The sequence below is a fragment of the Lactuca serriola genome, chromosome 3 (genome assembly GCF_051521515.1).
Source record: "Lactuca serriola cultivar US96UC23 chromosome 3, Lser_US96UC23_V15, whole genome shotgun sequence".
Lineage (NCBI taxonomy): Eukaryota > Viridiplantae > Streptophyta > Magnoliopsida > Asterales > Asteraceae > Lactuca > Lactuca serriola.
In genome coordinates, this window is record NC_136410.1 from 42,794,855 (window position 1) to 42,814,000 (window position 19,146).

A 19,146-nucleotide genomic window follows, 5' to 3' on the forward strand; every position below is an offset into this window, starting at 1 on the left:
TTTTATGATTTTTATCAAATTTCGTTTGCCCCAGAAGACCAAGAGAAAACCACATTTATGTGTCCCTTTGGTACTTTCACATATAGACGCATGTCCTTTGGTTTGTGTAATGTACCCATGATCTTTCAAAAATGCATGGCGAGCATTTTTTCACAATATGTTGAAAATATCATAGAGGTTTTCATGGATGACTTTATAGTATATGGAGACTCTTTTGATAAATGTTTACAAAATCTTACAAATGTGCATTCACACAAACCTAGTAGTTAATTATGAAAAAATGTCATTTTATGGTTGACAAAGGCTTGATATTTGGACATGTAGTGTCACAAAAAGGCTTAGAAGCTAACAATGCCAAAATCGATGTCATTAAGAGTTTATCATACCCAATAAATGTTCGGTAAATGCGTTCTTTTTTGGTTATGCAAGTTTTTATCGGTGTTTCATCAAAGACTTTTCCAAAATCATGGTGCCCATGTGCCAACTTCTACAAAAAGGGATCGAGTTTGATTTTAATAATGCATGTAAAAATGCATTTGATCGTTTAAAGAACTTGTTCACATCCACCCCCATCAGTCAACCACCGAATTGGGATCTCCCATTCGAAATTATGTATGATGCTGGTAATATCGTAGTTAGGGCGGTTTTGGGACAAAATATGGATCGGGATCATCACGTCATCTATTACATATCCAAGACTCTTGATAGTGCATAAAGCAACTACACCACAACTAGAAAAAGAATTGTTTGATATTGTTTTTGCACTAGAGAAGTTCCATCTGTATCTCCTAGGAACCAAATTCATCATCTACTCAAACCATGTTGCAATAAAGCGTTTGTTGATTAAGAAAGATTCAAATCTGAGATTAAGATGGTGGATATTGATATTACAAGAGTTCAACATCGAGATTAAGGGCAAAAGTGGAAAGGAGAACCAAATTTGCGAGTGCTACAATGACCCACGCATCAAATATTTCACAAACTAAGATAGGGGTAAGGGTCATTTGATTCTTAGAACCTATGGACCCATATTTTTTGAACTTATCACAATGTGCACATAACACAAAGGCATCATGAAATATGGTAGGCAAATAAAATCCGCTATCTAATACCTTTCTAGTTATCATTTGAGGTCCAAAGTAACCTCCACAAGCATAGGAATGACGAAATGATTGTACCTCATGTTGATCAACACACACTTAGATCATTTGATTCACACAATACTTCTAAAGGTATGGCTCATCATATATGTACCTCTTTGCCTCCCTGATCTTATCTTTTTGCCAACACGTAAATTCTGAGGGAAATTTGTTTGTGACCATGTAATTGGCAATATCTGCGTACTATGTTGCTTCTTTGGTAGCAAACAAATGCTCATCCAAGAATGTTTCACATATTGGTTTCGCATTTGCGGGTGATACGATGCGGATAAGGTGATCTACAACCAAGTTCTCCTTTCCACTTTTGTCCTTGATCTCGATGTCGAACTCTTGCAATAGCAACATTCACCATATTAATCGCATATTTGAATTCTTCTTAGTCAATAAATGCTTTATTGAAGTATGGTCCGAGTAGATGATGACTTTGGTTCCAAGGAGATATTAGTGGAACTTCTCTAGTGTAAAAACAATATCAAGCCATTATTTTTCTATTGTGATGTTATTATTTTGTGCACTATCAAGGGTCTTGGATGCGTAATAAATGATGTGATGAGCCTGATCAACCTTTTGTCTCAAAATTGTCCCAACTGTGGTATTACTAGCATCACACATAATTTCGAATGGGAGATCCTAATTCAATGGATGAATGATGAGGGTAGATGTGAATAAGTCCTTCAAATGGTCAAATGCATATTTACATGCATTATTAAAATCGAACTCAACCTTTTTGTAGAAATCGGCACATCGGAACCATGATTTTGGAAAAGTCTTTGATGAAACGCTTATAAAAACCTGAATGACCAAGAAAATAACGCACTTCCCGAACATTTGTCGGGTATGGTAAACTCTCAATGACATTGAAATTGGACTTGCCAACTTCTAAGCCTTTTAATGACACTACATGTCCAAGTATCAAATCCTTGTCAACCATAAAATGACATTTTTCATAATTAAGTACTAGGTTTGTGTCATTGCACATTTGTAAAATTTTTGTGAGGTTTTGTAAACATTTATCAGAAGAGTCTCCATATACTATGAAATCATCTATGAAAACCTCTTATATTTTCAACATATTCTGAAAAATATGTTTATCATGCATCTTTGAATGGTCGTGGTGCATTGCACAAACCAAAGGGCATGCGTCTATACGCGAAAGTTTCAAAGAGACATGTAAATGTGGCTTTCTCGTGGTCTTTCGAGGCAACTGGAATTTGATGAAAACTATGAAAATCATCAAGGTAGCAATAGTGGGACATCCCAACCAATATTCCAAGCATTTGATCAATGAATGGCAAAGAGAAGTGGTCTTTATTGGTGGAAGCATTCAACTTCCTATAATTGATACAAAACCTTTACTCGTTTTGCACATGGGTGGGCACCAAATCCCTTTCGGAGCTTTTGACAACTGTAACTCCAGTCTTTTTTGGGACAACTTGCACGAGACTTACCCGTTTACTATAAGAAATGGGATAGATTACACTTGCATTCAAGAGTTTCATGATCTCCTTCTATACCACCTCCATCCTGGGTGGGTTTAGTAACCTTTGAATTTCACGGCTTGGCTTCAAATCCTCTTCCATCAATATCTTGTGCATGCATAATGATTGACTCAAGCCCTTTATGTCTGCTATGGTCCAACTGATGGCTTCCTTTTACTTTTTCAAAGTGTCAACCAACTCTTTTTCTTCCTCTTTTGATAGCTTGGTTGAGATTGTCACTGGTAATGTCCCTTAATTTCCAAGGTAGGCATACTTGAGATGTTCAGGAAAGGTCTTCAAGTTAAGTATAAGTGGTTGTACTATGAAAAAAAGAAGTTTTGGGTCAGAATTTGTGAGCTTCATGGTGAGTGGTTCAACTCTCATAGTTTTCCCTTTTTCCAAAGAGTTAATCATTTAAATCAACTCATCTTCTAAAGTGTACTTCTCAGCCAAGTTTTTGATCCATGTCTCATCAATGTGCTTGCTCAAGATGGTGGTTAACACATCTTGGCTAGACAACTCAAAACAATCATTAGTACATGGGTCAACAACATCTATGACGTTTAAGAAATGAATATCACTAGGATAACACATAGCTTCAAAGATGTTAAATTTGATCACCTCACCATTGAATTCCATAGACAAAGTACCATTAGCAACATCTAGCTTTGTATTTTTGGTACTCGTGAAGGGTCTTCCCAAAAGTATGGAACATAATTATGTGGTGTTTTAATCAACCATATCCAAGACATAGAAATCAGCAGGAAATACAAGTTCATTAACTTGCACTAACACGTTCTCTAATACACATTTTGGGTGTATTCAAGATCGGTCGACAAGTTGTATTATGACTTCGGTTTTGGTTAAAGGTCAAATTCCCATTGTTTTGTAACATAAATAAGTCAACACATTAATTCATGCCCTCAAGATCTAACATAACACGTGGCACAAAAATATTACCAATTTTACAAGGAACCGTGAATACACTCGGGTCCTTGCATTTCTTGGGTAACTGTTTTTGTAACACCACTGACACATTTTTCCTTACTTTTACTGTTTGATTTCCTTTAAATTTTTTCTTAGATGTGAAAAGTTCATTAATGAACTTAGCATATCTAGGAATGTGTTTAATAGCATCTAAAAGAGGGATGTTTATTTCAAACTTCAGGAACATCACCATGATTTCATCATCTTCTCACTCTCTTTTTGAGCTTGCTAGTCTCGAGGGAAATAAGGTTGGAGTGACTTTCACCTCGGTGTCAATTTTCTTCTTTGGCTTTGAAATGTCTTTGTTTTCATCCTCCTTGACAACTTTCTCTACTTCAATCTCCTTTTCTTCCTCTTCTTCAGTTGACATTCTTGGGTAATCATAGCTTTTTCCACCTCTCAAGGTAATAGCATATGTAATGTGTTTAAGGTTCTTCTCGGTTTGAGATGGTAACTTGCATTATGATTCCATTCTATTTACGATTTGAGCTACTTGTGTCATTTATCTCTCCAAGATTTTTATGCTAGCCTTAGTTTCTTGTTTGAAGCTTTAAGTGCTAGTAGCAAGGCTTTTTACAATGTCTTCCAAGGACATATTAGATGGGCGTGCTTGTTGAGTGTAATAATTCATATCAAAATAAATATATAAAATATATAATCAGATTATATTAATATAAAATAATGATTACTTCAAAGTTAATGAGGCAATTAGAGGCAAATTATGAAGATTAATGTAAAAAATTGTCACTTTCATTGGGGCAGTCAATTCGAGAAAATGAAAGGGGTTCACTAGTTATAGACTTAGGTAGTATATATAGCTTGAGAAATTGAGTGAAAACCCCACAAGAATTTCGGAAATCGCAAAGAATCAAAGGAGAAATAGGGCTTGGAAGTTCTTGAAGAGTTTTTGGAGTTTCTCTTGAAATTAAAGTATTCTGACTCGATTTAAGCTTGATATAGTTGCTTAGATATGTATATATGTATGCTAAACGTGATTTGGTTCAACCTCTTGTCTCAATTCGGTCCAATCAGTAGCAAATTAAGTGGCATAGAGGGATGCTTGGATTAGACTATCCTAGTCTTTCAGGTTCTTATGAACCTAGTGTCTTTAACAAGTGTGAGACTGGTAGTCTCAACAATGGATGGGGGGGAATCTTTATATCCAGGTTTAGTAAGGGGTTCCGTAATCAGAAAGTTTTAGGTAAAATGCAAGTGTAGGTCCTTGGATCGCGAGATATGGATTAAGTACCGAGTTGGTTCTGGTAGGAACTCGCGTTGAGAATCACAGGTGTTTATATGTAAGGTTTTATTTCAATAAAGGTATGAATTAAGGAATATGTACGCCAAGGATATTCGTTGGAGGGTTCAGGATTAAAGGTTGGTTTCAGTTTTGATGGCAGATCAGATTGGTTGTGGTTTGGTTTGGTTCTTTTGTGTGGGTGTTAGGTAATTATGGGGTTTCAGAATCTTCAGTAGCGATATGTTGGTTCGGGAGTTTAGGGAAGCAAGGATTTGTTCGGCACTAGAAATTTCATCTCCCAATTTGTCTCCTGCTGTTCGTTATTCTTGGGAAATGGTTGTCATCAAGATGAGCTTCCCCTTGAAGGAATATTTGTCCCTTGGTCAAGTGAAAGGTTGTCGGCAGCAGAGTTTGGTCGGTGAATCGGTTTTCTAGCAGGATCTTCTGATAGTCATAAGTTAAGAAGTCAGTTTGGGGACAAGTAGAATGGAATTAGCAGTGATACAGTATAGGTGGAGATGTCGTACCCAATTTTGTTGGGGCGAGGTTGGCCACAAGATTATGGGGCGGACCGAGGTGGTTCTTTAGACTACAGAGATGATCCATCAGATCAGGCAGAGATTGCAAACTGCTCAGAGTTGATAGAAGAGCTATATCGACCGACGCCGATATGAGTTGGAGTTTCAAGTCAGCGACATGGTGTTGCTAAATATCTCACCTTGGAAAGGAGTGATTCACTTCAGGAAGAGGTGGAAGTTGGGTCCCCGATATATTGGGCCATTCCAGGTTATTGCCATGGTTGGCAATGTTGCATATAGATTGGATCTTCCGGAGGAGCTTAGTCAGATTCATAGCACTTTCCATGTTTCGCAGCTGCAGAAATGCGTATATGATGAGGATGCAGTGGCACCATTGGATGATATTCATGTTAATGAGCGCCTAAGCTATGTTGAGTGGGCGGTAGCTATTCTGTAAATGAGGGTAAAGGTTTTTCATAACAAGGAAGTACCTTTGTTAAAGGTACGACGGTAGCACCGGAAGGGTTCTGAGTGGACCTGGGAGCCGGAGGCTGAGATGCTAGAGCATTATCCAGATTAGTTCACCACAGCAGGCTTCGAGGATGAAGCCTAGTCTAAGTGGGGGAGAGTTGTAACATCTTGATTCCCAGGTATGATATTTTTTCCTTAAGCATGTTTTTCCTTTTGAACTCGTCGTGTTGGTAGCCTCAACATGGCGTGTTGAAGGACGTCTGGGCCGCGTATTTTCTTGGACCAAAACGATGAGTTGGTGAGGGGGAACTCGATGTGTTGGTGGCTGCACGAGAAACCCTAAATTATAGGGTTTTGCACCCTATATAATCCCCTTAAGTCCTTAGGGTTGGCCTTTTATCAGCCTCCAAACCCTCATATCGACCCTTGTGAACCCTAATTAGCTTTCCCTCTCATATTGTGATCTAGTATGTTGTTTTAGAGTAAAAGAAGAAGGAAGTTGGAATAAGGAAGTAAGGATCTAGCTGTAACGCCTGGTTCCTAGTATGTATTTAACTTGTAAATTATTCATTTTTATAGAGCAACTCGACGAGTTGGAGGCCCCAAACTCGTCGAGTAAAGATGTTCTGGACCGCGCGTTTTGGGTGACCAACTCGACGAGTTGGGAGGTCTCAGCTCGACGAGTTAGCTGGGTAAAATGAAACCCTAATTCCAGGGTTTTGCACCCTATTTAAACACCTTAAACCTTTCATGTTGTCCTCATTTCCCAGCCTCCATTGTCCTAACCCTAAATCTCTAAACCCGAAAGCTACTTTGAGTGATTGTGAGCCTTTTTGGGTGTTTTTGGTGTGTGTTGAAGCCATTGGAAGAAGGAAAAGCTTGAAGGTACAAAAAGGAGCTTGTAGATCCAAAATCCTTGTCTCATCCATGACATTTTTCTAGTATAAAGCTTGAACCTTTCCTTGTGGTTGAGTAGATCTCCTTTTTGGATTATTTTGCTTCGTTTTATCCAAATATCATGGTCCTTGGGAGTTAGACGTCCCAAATGGGTTAACACTTCAGATCCAGGGTCTTGATGGGTCTTCATGGCATAAAAGTGCCAACTTTATGGCCATGGGAGTCCCATGCAACCTCTAGACCATCATTTTGGCCTTTTGGAGCTTCTAATGGTCATGTATGTAGAGAAAGATGGGAATTTAAGTGATCTTTATGTCCCTAGAGTCCAGATCTATGACCTTATGGTCTATCTTGCAGTATTGGTGGTCTTTGGATGAAGACTTTGGCCTTTTGGGTTAGGGTTTGATCTTAGTCTCATTAGGAAGGGTATTAAGGGGTAAAGTTGGAAACTTTACCCTCCTAGAGGCATTTCCAGTGTAGATTTAGAGTATAGGGTGTAGATTTGAAGAATAATGGCTTAATGCATTAAGAAGGGTTAACAGGCTGAAGAATTCGATGAGTTCATAGAGGAACTCGACGAGTTGATTAGAAGTGTCCCGATTTTGTTGTAAAGGACGAACTCAGCGATTTGGAAGAAAACTCGACGATTCAACCCAAGATATCGCGATTCTGTGAGTTATGAAAACTCGCTGAGTTGGAAGATAACTCGACGAGTTGGATCGCAATATCATGATTCTGTGATTCATGAAAACTCGACGAGTTGAAGGGAAAACTCGACGAGTTAAGTCAACTCGGAGCGTTGGCTTTGACTTTAACTTTGACTTGGACCAAAAGTTGACCCTTAAGGGGATGGTGAGTATGAAAGGGTAATTAAGGAAATCTTTTATGTTCAGGGGATTGAATTGGGTTGATATTCGGAGTCGGGGACTGTTTTGCTACTTCTAGTTTTTGAGGTGAGTTACCTTCCCGGTATAAGTGGGTCGAAGGCACCAATATCGGCCCACTAATTATTGTTTACAGTAGAGATGATTGTATATGTGATAATTGTCCGGTATGCCACTATCTGTTGAGGTTTATGTTCTTGTATGCTATGTTATTACGTGGTAATGGTAGGGGTGAAATAGACCCCGTAACCAGTCGAAAGAGACCGAAGGGGTAACCAGCACCCAAATATGCTAGACAATATGTGATTTATGTGCTTATATGCTAGGATATTATGTGGTAGTGATAGGGGTGAAATAGACCCCGTAACCGGTTGAAAGAGACCAAAGGGGTAGGCCAACACCCAGATATGCTAGGCAGTTACCGGTTGAAAAAGACCGAACGGATATGCTAGCACCCTGATATGCTAGGCGGTTATTAGTTGAAAGAGACCGAAGGGTAGGCCAGCATCCTGATATGCTAGGCAATACCGATTGAAAGAGACCGAAGGGGTAGGCCAGCACGCGGATATGCCAGGTAGTATGTTTATTGTATGATATGTGGTATGATGGGGGAACTCACTAAGCTCTATGCTTACGGTTTTTAGTTTTGGTTTTAGGTACTTCTACTTAGAAAGGAAAGGAGCCGACATGATCGCAGCGCATCACACTATGATTTTCCGCACATGAGATCTTTGGGAGATTATACTCTGATATTGTTTTCTTATGACATGTTTTGATTATTGAGATATTGGTTTTGATTATGATACGAGATGACACTATTGATGTTTTCAGACTATTGGTTTTTATAATTACATAATTAAAAATGAAATTTTTGGTCATGAATTTTGGGATGTTACACTAGCAATCAAAGCTCTCATTTTCAGCTTGGCACTCTACTGGACCTTTGTAAGTATGTTAAATCTTGAGTTTTTTTTTCCCTTTTTCTCCTTATTCTTGGATGTCGAAATGGATGGATCTCATAAAGTGTGCAACTTTATGAACCTCCAGGTCAAGGTGACCTTGTAGTGGTTTCGAAAACAATTTGTAAACAATGATGGTTTTTGGGTTGATTAAAAAGTTTAAAATTTTCAAGAATTTTATGGATGTTACAGAACCGTATGTCGTCATTATTACATTATTATTGTATTTAAAACTATAAAATATTCGAATAAAATACAAAAATAAACTTTAAACCAAAAATATCAACAAACATAAGTTTTCAACGTACCAATGTTACTTTTATATAGAATTATTAATAATCCTAAACAAGTAAACATGCTAAACAATCATAAAAGAAAAGTATATATTAACACTTAGCAGAGAAACACTGAACATGCTAAACAATCCTAAACAATCATAAACAAGTAAATGTGATAAACAATCCAAATGCTTTCTGAAAATGATAGGCAATTTATAATTGTTAAATATACAACAAGTCAGGCTTGGCATGAATTGTTAGAAATAGGATATTAACAGATTGTTTGGATTCTTTGAAAGCCGTGATTCACTATCAAATTGAAGTATTTCAATGGCACATATTGAACACTCAATTGGATGAAATTCAGAGATTAGGAAATTAGAGAATATATATGTGAAATGTTCTTAAAGAAGTGTTCCAGAAAATGACCAAAAAACGGCTATATGATTCCTGTATGAAAACTGTCACAAGACAATTACAATCTATCATAAAACTGCCAAAACCTGTCATAAAAACTGATCTTAGGGAAAAGGGTCAAAATGAGTCCATTTTCTAAAAATCGACCCCAGCCAGGGGCTCTGCCCCTCGGACCCCCGTTCGTTTAGGGGCTTCACCCTTAAATAATAGTGTACTTTGAATCTTGAAAACTTGAACAAGTGTGTACTCCTGCACCATCCTAACTTGTTCAATATTTAACAAGATCACTTTTGGTCATCAAATTTAATCCTATTACACTTAAATAATATGGATGGTATTAAATCACCAACATCATTGTTAACTGTACAAAAGCTCTAAATGCTTTCTGATTCTGAAAATTATCCCGACCCTAACACAGGAGCCATATATAGGTGTTTCGTTTTAGTCTATATAAAAGAGAACCTGTGATAGCTTGATAGGAAGTGTCGACTACTTTACCTTTGTATTATGAAAGTGTCGACTGTGGTGGAAATCGGAAGGAATCCTCGCCTAGTCGCCGATGGTGGATCACAAATCGGAGAAATCCTTGCCCTTTGTATCATTGTGATGATGTCAACCAAGGAGAAATTGAAAACATGAGGTACTTTTCTCTTTAGTCGATTCTGTTAGTCGACATTAGGTTTAGAGTTTGGGTTGCAAACGACAATCAGTGGTTCTCTTCGGTCGATACTCGATTGAGATAGTTTTTTCCCGATGATTTTTGAGGGAAAAAAAACCAGTTCTCAAGGTGGTTGAACCGGCCCGGTTGGAGTGGTTGCACCGAGGGTCGAAGAAAACTAGCGGTTTTTCCGGTTTAAGGGACAAACGGTTTTCGGGGGTAAAGAACCGGAACCACGACCGGTTCCCGGTTGAACCGATTCAACATCTGCCGGTCCGGTCCGATTTTCAAAACAATAGATGAGACCTTTTTCACTAAAACACAAAATAAAACTAAAATCCACCTCACATCTCACCCATCCTCTTCTTCCACAAAGCTTTTTGTAGCTCCCATTTATAGAAACCAGCCACCACTCTTCCTCAAACAACTTAAGATTAAACTTTATCATAATCAACTCAAAAGACACTCATTTTTTCTCCATACGAGGTTCATATAAATACACAGGTCTATACGACATCGAAAACTTTGACCAACCAATCAACACATTCAGAAGCGAACTTCTCGTATGAGGTCTGAACTCAAGAATGCCATCAAATATGTGCAGAATAATATATATATATATATATATATATATATATATATATATATATATATATATATATATATATATATATATATATATATATATATATATCATACAACACACCAGGAACAACAATATCAACACCTTTGGATGTAAGAAACAATTTTGGATCCCAATGTTGTCCGACGAGAATATTATGACCGGTCATGAGTGCAGGAAAGTAATTCTCACCAAGGAGAAGGCTCTTAATAGATCGAAGATATACATCAGCGCAAATAAGGTGAAGTTGTTGGATTTGATATTGTTGTTGATGTCGGAAGTGTCGATGACATTGGCGAAGAGATGGTAGCCTCTGTCTCTCAATACACCATGGAAGATCTTAACCAAATCGTTTGCTATATCTATTTGTCAAGAACACGAACCATTGAAGGAAGCGAGAGGGAGCGGGGTATCTTCCCCTCACCCCTAAACCACACTCAGAGTGTGGTATTTCTGGGTGTGTTCCTGCTTCCACTTATTTTTCATTCACCCATACCGTCCGGTACCCATACCGTCCGGTCTAATCTAAGACTTCAACCCTATTATACTCTTGAGCTATATCTTTCATGTCAAATTTTTAATCAACATACTTCATACACCTAGATTAGAAGCTTTTGATTTTATGTTAATTAAATCGTAACATCTTGGATCTACAATAAATAAAATTAGCTGGATTAGAAGCATTTTGATTTTATGTTAATTAAATCGTAACATCTTGGATCTACAATAAATGAAATTAATGGCTAATTTTCCGAAAAAAAATCCATTTCAAAAAGTTCACTGTCGCTATATACTTTAAATTCATGTAATCAGATTCTTTGTTTCTATGGTGATCCACTATCTCCATAATATTTTAATCTAATTCAATTGTAATGCTTTCTGTGAATAAGTCATGGAGACCTAAAGAACAACAACACTAAATATCGGAGTTAACAAATGTTCCGGCAGCTTATCAGTCAAGTTCAAGACCTCGTAGATCTCCATGGCTTTCCTCCTCCTCCATCGCCTCCAGTTGCCCCGCCGTCGTATTTCTTTCATTCTCAACCTCCAACGACACTGCCACCTCCGTCGCCGTCACAACTTCATGACGACAGGTTCTTCTATTTATGCCCTTATTTAATATTCACACATTTATTAAGATCGATTCTAATTTAATGAAAGCCAGGAAATCAAAGAGAGCTCCAAAGGAGCCAAAACGAATCGAAACTTGTGGTTCAAAATCAAACGAGACCATGGAAGAGATCTGGAGATACTTCCCGGACGACCTATACGAGGTTGTCATCGCAAGACTTCCGATCGCCGCATTCTTCCGTTTCCGATCAGTTTGCCGGAACTGGAACTCCTTACTGACTTCCGACGGCTTCACTCGTCAATGTTCTCAATTCCGGCCACCCCAACCTTGGTTTTACACCATAACGCATGAAAACGTCAACTCAGGAGCTATGTACGACCCAGTCTTAAGAAAATGGCACCACCCGATTCTCCCCAAAATACCCACAAACACCATTTTTTTCCCGGTGGCTTCCGCCGGTGGTCTCCTCTGTTTTCTCGACATCGGACATAGAACCTTCTATGTGTGCAACCCTCTAACCAGTTCCTTCAAAGAATTACCCACTAGATCGGCGAAAGTCTGGCAAAGAGTAGCTGTCGGAATGATTAGTGAAAAATCTAGTGGGGCCTATAAGATCATGTGGCTTTCCTCTAATGGCGAGTACGAGGTTTACAATTCCAGAAACGACAGGTGGCAACGCCTAGGAACCATGCCGGAATGTATCAAGCTACCATTATCGTTAAACTTAACTTTACAGGTTGTTGCGGCAGATGGGTGGTTGTATTTTCTAAGGTCGGATCCGGATGGGATAGTGTCGTTTGAAATGGATTCCGGAGTTTGGAAGGAATACCTGATTCCATTCCCGCCGGAGTCGAGGGACCATGCGTTGGCGGAATGTGGAGGACGGATTATGATGGTGGGGGTTGTAACGAAGGGTCCCGCTAGCTGTGTTTGTGTATGGGAGCTTCAGAAGATGACGGTCTTGTGGACGGAGGTTGACAGAATGCCAAATGTTTTGTGCTTGGAGCTGTATGGAAAGCACGTTAAGTTGTCTTGTTTGGGTAACGGAGGATTGGTTATGTTTTCTCTTGAATCCAAAATGACAAATCGATTGATTACTTATGATTTTTTGAAGAAGGAATGGTTGAAGGTAAATGGTTGTGTGCGGAAGGGAGTACGGATTGCCTGTGGGACTGCGTTTCATCCATCCTTAACAGCAATCGCTTGATAATCAATCAAATCGTTACATTTCTTGTATTTTTCATTTCCAGACCATTTTCGACTTTCATTTGTGCATGTTATTAATTATGGTGTGCGAAGATGAAAACAAAAAAAACAAAAAACAAAAAAGTAAAAACCCAAATGGTGTAAATTTCAGCGTTTTGTTTTGTGTGATAAAAAAGAGAATTACAAGTTACAGTTAACAAATGGTTAAATTTTGAGGATCTTCAAGGCATTCCACCAGTTGTAGCTGTCCTGATGATCTGAAACAGAGCTGGATGATTATACAAGAAAAACAAAATTAGAATTAATTTTTTGTTAATGGACAAGTAGAGAGAATGAGTCAAATTTTGAATTTTTGTATGGAGTGAGTGTGAGTCTTACATGATCCAATGACGACAAATATAAAGAAGCCAAGCATAATAGGGCCAACTGGATAGGTATTGCCCTTTTTGGTGGATGTTTCAGGAACTGATCCACGCCTGTTGATGTTCTTATCGAACTTCCCCACCTTCCTTTCAGCAAGACGTTTTGACGTTGTCTTTTAACACAAATATGCAAAAGAAATTAATGATGTTTGTTAGACTTAGACTTGTGTAATCAAAATTGAAATTAACTACCTTCAATTGAAAATTGCAATGACAGGGGATAGTGAGTAGATGGTTATTTTAATTTCTAATGCTGAATATGCTTTCCATTGATGTTTCCAATCTCTACAACTTATTTTATCACATTTTCATTTTTAAAAGTTTATACATTCCAATTTTATTTGGATGTGTTCTTCAAAGGTACACATAATCATCTCAAAAAAAAAAAAATCATGCAATGTTTATCATCAAATTGAGCAAGACAGGTTATGCGAAACTATATCCTTGGTTAATAACTTGAGATCCATAACAACATACTTAACAGAATGTCATAATTCTCACTACTTATGACTCAAAATTTGCTAAAAACACAGAAATTCCTAATTTGATGAGTTGAATTTGATTTTGACTGCAGAAATATGTTATGTAGCAATACCAGTATACACCAGATGGATCCAACCTAATAACATAGACCTTCGTAGGTGGTATCTGAGCGATGTTTTTCCATAATTCATGATAAAATTGGATTGAGAGTTGAAACTCCAAAAAAAAATGGAACCATATCGAAAACAGCACTACAAACGTGATCCTTACATTATATAAATTTTTTTTTTCTAAATTGGATAGTATTACAAGAAGAAAACGAAAATCAAAGCACTAAAGCGATAACACAGAAGAATGTAAGTAGGTTGTTTTGATCTTATAGATAAAAGAATGATGTTGAGTTACGTTATGAATGAAAAAATGCAGAAACTAAGATCCATAACAGCATTACCATGATTGTGTACGGAGATCGGAGAGACACCGGAGAAAATCAGAGTTTATCGCTATTGTTTCCGGTGAGGCTACGACACGGAAGAACTATAATGCTTTGCTTACAAACTTTATCTATGCAGTGCAGGTTTGGTTTTGGACTTTGGTTGCATATTTATTACGTAAATCTTCAGAAAGGGGAGGTTGAAGTTTGGTGTTGACTTTCGAAAGATACAGAGACTAGTATTCTGTATTCCACGTCTAGCGTCCCCATTGGTTTAAACACGTATCTTGACAACGTGTCATACAGCTATTGGATGAAACCGACGTGCGTACGCGTGATTGTAGTAAGTCCGGTCGAACTTGGACGTTTAAGCGTTCAAACCCCACAAAACGTTGTTCCTGTGTCAGGACGGTTGTAGTTTTTCTTTTATTTAAAGTAAAGAACAACCATTATGGCATTATCTTTCACCATTTTATATCATTTTTTTGTTAAAGTTATTATCTTATCAAATTTTTTTTAAAAAAAAGTCCATTATTTTATTATTATTATTATTATTATTATTATTATTATTATTATTATTATTTTTTGTGTGATGGCTAGTTCATTCTGGGAGCATGAAGGTCTACTATATATTTAATCTTGATCAATCGTTCTTTGAATATGAATATATGATCCCCATTAGTATTATTGACCATTTATGTTTGATAAGTTTTAATAAAAAAAATAAACAACGTAATAAAATTAGAAAAGTAATAAAATAGGTTATATATTTCATTTAAAATATATTTTGTATGTTTTCCAAATATTTAAAAAAATAACATATGATTTAAAAAATATTATAAAGTAAAAATAACTAAATAACTAGAAATCTTAAATTTTAGTTATAATAAAAAGACTACATTTATTTAAAAAAAATAAAACTATTCATTTAATTGAAGTTTTATAAATATAAAAAATTTATTAAAGAGTATATAAATAAAAATAATTTATAATTACAAAATATATATCATATCATTTATCAAGCATATATATATATATATATATATATATATATATATATATATATATATATATATTAAAATGTTTTTGACAACTATTGTGTGCATAAATGCACCAATAGGAATTCAGGAAAAAATTAATTCTTAAATAATCAAGATAAGGCTAGATATGTAATTTTGCATATAAAGTAAATAATAACCAAAATTAAATCCTTTGATTGATGGATCAAATCCCTTAAATTAGACCACCGATTCCTCTTTTTTCTCTAAAAATCATTGTCTACACCGCCGGACTCTCTGGATTAGTAGCAGCAAGGCAATTGATTTTTCTAGGGTTTAAAGTCGTGGTCTTCGGTTGATCGTCCTAGAAGCAGAAATTAAAACGAAACTAAGGAGCTGTTCAAATCGGTTCACTTCATCTTCAAGTTCTCCATCGTCATCTTCAGTTGATCGTCCCAGAAGTCATGGAAGAACTGTTCTCCCTTCATCATCGCTTTTGATGCTTAATTCCCCATCTTCTCAGGCAATAACATCGCTTTTGATGCTTAATTCCCCATCTTCTCAGGCAATAACAGTCTGTAATGGTAATCATATGTAATCAATCTTCCTTCTTTTTTTTTTAAGCTTTTGGGCTTTTTATGAAGTTGAATCTACGAAGCACATGAACGAGCGTTTGGTAATGATTGTTAACTACTCAGAATTCGTACAAGTTACAACTAATTGATTCTTGATATGAGTTATGACTACGATGATTTAAATAAAGATTTGTGCATCTGATTTGCCCGCCAAATGTTTGTTAAAATGCTTGAATCAAATATTTCAGCCAATTTTTTTTTTTTAATATTTGAGCTATCATATCTCTCTCATACTAGCTTGGAATGATATGAAATTTGTTTCTGCATATTCTCCTTTGTGTTAGCTCCAAGTTAGGTTCAAAAGTCATTTAAATTTGATTAATATTGGTTTAGTTATAGTCCTTCGAACATGCAATGTTACAGCTGTATTTTTAGCACTCTTTGTTCAGAAACATTTATGATCTTTGAACTGTCATATTTACCGCATTCTAACTTGTAATAAGTTGACCTTTTTCCAAAGTATTGTCCTCTTTGTTAGCTACAATGTAGTCATTGTAATTAGATTAAGTCGATAATTTGGATCAGATGACTCGGGGAATACTTGATCAAGTGAATCGAGTACATTCTGTTAGAATAAATTAAAAGTCTTTAATGTCTAACACATTCTGTTAGAATTATAGTTTTATTCTGTTAGAATATAATGAAAGTTATACTATTTTAAAGTTGATTGTGTTTTTTTTGGATTTAGGCTATGAAGGGGCTGCCATTGATGTGGAAAATGAAGAAAACATGGAGAACGAGAGTATTCTAGCAGAATGCTGTTATTTTTTAAGAATGTTATTCATTTTTGTTGATATTCTTGTAGAATATTTATAATATATTAAAATGTATAAGACTTTTAGTCTGTAAGAATATTTATGAATTTGTATTTAAGTTCAGATGTATAAGAATATATTAGAATGTTTGTTATTTTTCAACATATGATTCAAGAATTTTGTTTTTCATCAATCATATTCTATTAGAATAAAATTCTGAAAGAGTATCATTCTAACAAAAAATATTTTGGTAGAATAAAATCGGTAAAATTTAAATTGAATTAATTAAAAAATTCATATTTTTTTTAAATTAGGAGAATTAATCATCCCTAAAAATCCGAAAATTTCCTTTTATAAATGTAGTTATTTGTCCAAAATACCCTTTTGCTAAAAATTGTGTGATTATATGGTAGATGTTACCCTATTGTAATATCATATACTCTCAAATCATGTCCATTGATTAATTTCATCCGTTGGTTCAGATCTGTGCATTCTGACACACAATACTTAGTAAAAACAAAATAACCTAAGCGTATATATATATATATATATATATATATATATATATATATATATATATATATATATTCAGGTTCATTTGAGATCATTCTAATTTTGTGAGACCAAATCTAAAAATAGTTTTAAAATACAAAATAAAAAGAAAAAATCCAAAAAAAAAATTTAATTATTATTTTCGGAACTTTAATTACCTAAAAAAATTACCGTTTTTTTTTTAAATACATGCAATATATTCTAATAAAATATTACATTGTAAATATTTTAAAATGTTAGAATATTCTATTAGATTTGTCAGATATGTAGAATATTCTAATATTTTAGTAGAATATGTAAAAAATATATTTTTTTATTATTTTTTATTTTTTTTGGTATTTGTTTTTTGGAAAAATAAATTCCGAAAATAATATTTGAAAAAAAATTTCAAAATTTTTTAATTATTTTGTATTTTAAAAATGTTTTTTTATCTACTAAATGAGTGGCTAAGATTGCGCTTCACGATCTTACAAAATTAGGCACTCTCACATAAACCTAACCATATATATATATATATATATATATATATATATATATATATATATATATATATATATATATATGGCTCGGTTATAATGTGGATGGTAAGTATTGTGTGGATGTATGGATTAATATGCACCAAGAGTTTATAATACATATTCTAATTGAATACATATTCTGACGGAATACATATTCTGAATGAATATTTTGAATACTAACAAATTTTTGAACCATGAGTTGAAGAATAACCACATTCCTAAAGAATAACCATCAATTATTAATATTATTGAAGAATCTAAGGTAAAAAAATAAACAAAAAAAAAAATTTATTGTCACATTATATAAAAATACAATGTTATTTTTTGAATTTTTTCCACATTCTATTAGAATATAAGCTTTATAGTGATTCATTCTTGAAAAAAAAATCTTCATTCGATGAGAATAGAATATCATTCATGAAAGAATATTCATTCTTCCACAATGTTCACCACAAGAATGGGGGGTTAGATATGGACCGGAAGTTGGTTCTTGTCTTTTTCCACAAAAACAAACATAACGGATATCTTTTGAGGATGTGAGCTGAACTGATTGACATCCAGGGCATCGCCAATTGAATCCTTGATTTTTCTCTGTAGATAAGTCGATGGAAGTAGGTGCTCTAGCCCACTTGTTGATACAATGTAAATGGAAGATTGAAAAACAGCTTGAACAGGACCAAACAGGGGTAGAACGCCTCACCATATCATAACATATCATGCATTCGATCGTACCTTTTAGAAGTTTGTCTTGAACTTCTTAAACAAGTTGAGGTAAAGCTCCGGTCATGCCTTTTGAACCTCTCTCCTCGCTCCTTTCTTCTATCTCTAGTATGATTTACCCGAGGTATATGATACTGCTGATGTTGTTGCCTTCTCTGTACCCCAACAGTTCCTCTAATATTAGTTTCCCCACCATTTTGCATATGGAATTGGAGGAACTGCTGACGAGGAATTAGCATCCACTGCAGTGGTGGTGATCGTGGCAGTGGATCCTCTGGGAATCCATTCTTGACGATGAGGAAACCTAGGTCTGTTATCTCTTCTATCACTTCAAACAAGAGAGCTCATATCCACCTATTAAGATTCGTTAGAGTTAGATTCAGACATGTTTGTTTTCAATGTAGATGAGGTATAAATAAAACCTAAAGCAAATCAAAGGAGTCTCAAATGAGTCGATGAAAGGAAAAAAATGAAACCTAAAATTCGGAAATCCAAATTGAAAAACCTAATTTAAAAAACGATTGAACATGTCTAGCAAGGAAATGATAGAACAGTTTACTTGATTGGAAGTTGGAGGCGGGTTTGAAAAAGAAATTGCCGAGATTGAATCGGCTATACAGATAAACAAATGAAGATCGATTGCCAAAATCCAAAATCTTATGAACCAAAGCCGAACATCGATGGAGGAAGGAGGATACGGTTTTGTGGGTGTTGATGGAAGAGGCAATAGGGTTTTAAATAAAGTAATTTGGTCCATATTAATCCCTACATCCACACAATATT

General features: G+C 35.5%; 2 protein-coding genes across 2 annotated transcripts; one reads left to right on the forward strand and one right to left on the reverse strand.

Moving 5' to 3' along the window:
• The first annotated feature begins 11,402 nt into the window (after nucleotides 1–11,402).
• Nucleotides 11,403–12,884, forward strand: LOC145092060 (F-box only protein 6-like). Its single transcript, XM_079029949.1, has 2 exons — nucleotides 11,403–11,663; nucleotides 11,735–12,884. Exons 1-2 carry the CDS (start codon nucleotides 11,506–11,508, stop codon nucleotides 12,846–12,848), a joined length of 1,272 nt encoding a protein of 423 aa, XP_078886075.1. The 5' UTR covers nucleotides 11,403–11,505; the 3' UTR covers nucleotides 12,849–12,884.
• Nucleotides 12,885–12,971: 87 nt separating this feature from the next.
• LOC145092061 (uncharacterized) lies at nucleotides 12,972–14,362 on the reverse strand. The gene is made up of 3 exons (XM_079029950.1): nucleotides 14,204–14,362; nucleotides 13,226–13,382; nucleotides 12,972–13,115 (listed from the first exon to the last, which is right to left on the reverse strand). Exons 1-3 carry the CDS (start codon nucleotides 14,204–14,206, stop codon nucleotides 13,069–13,071), a joined length of 207 nt encoding a protein of 68 aa, XP_078886076.1. The 5' UTR covers nucleotides 14,207–14,362; the 3' UTR covers nucleotides 12,972–13,068.
• Nucleotides 14,363–19,146: the final 4,784 nt, after the last annotated feature.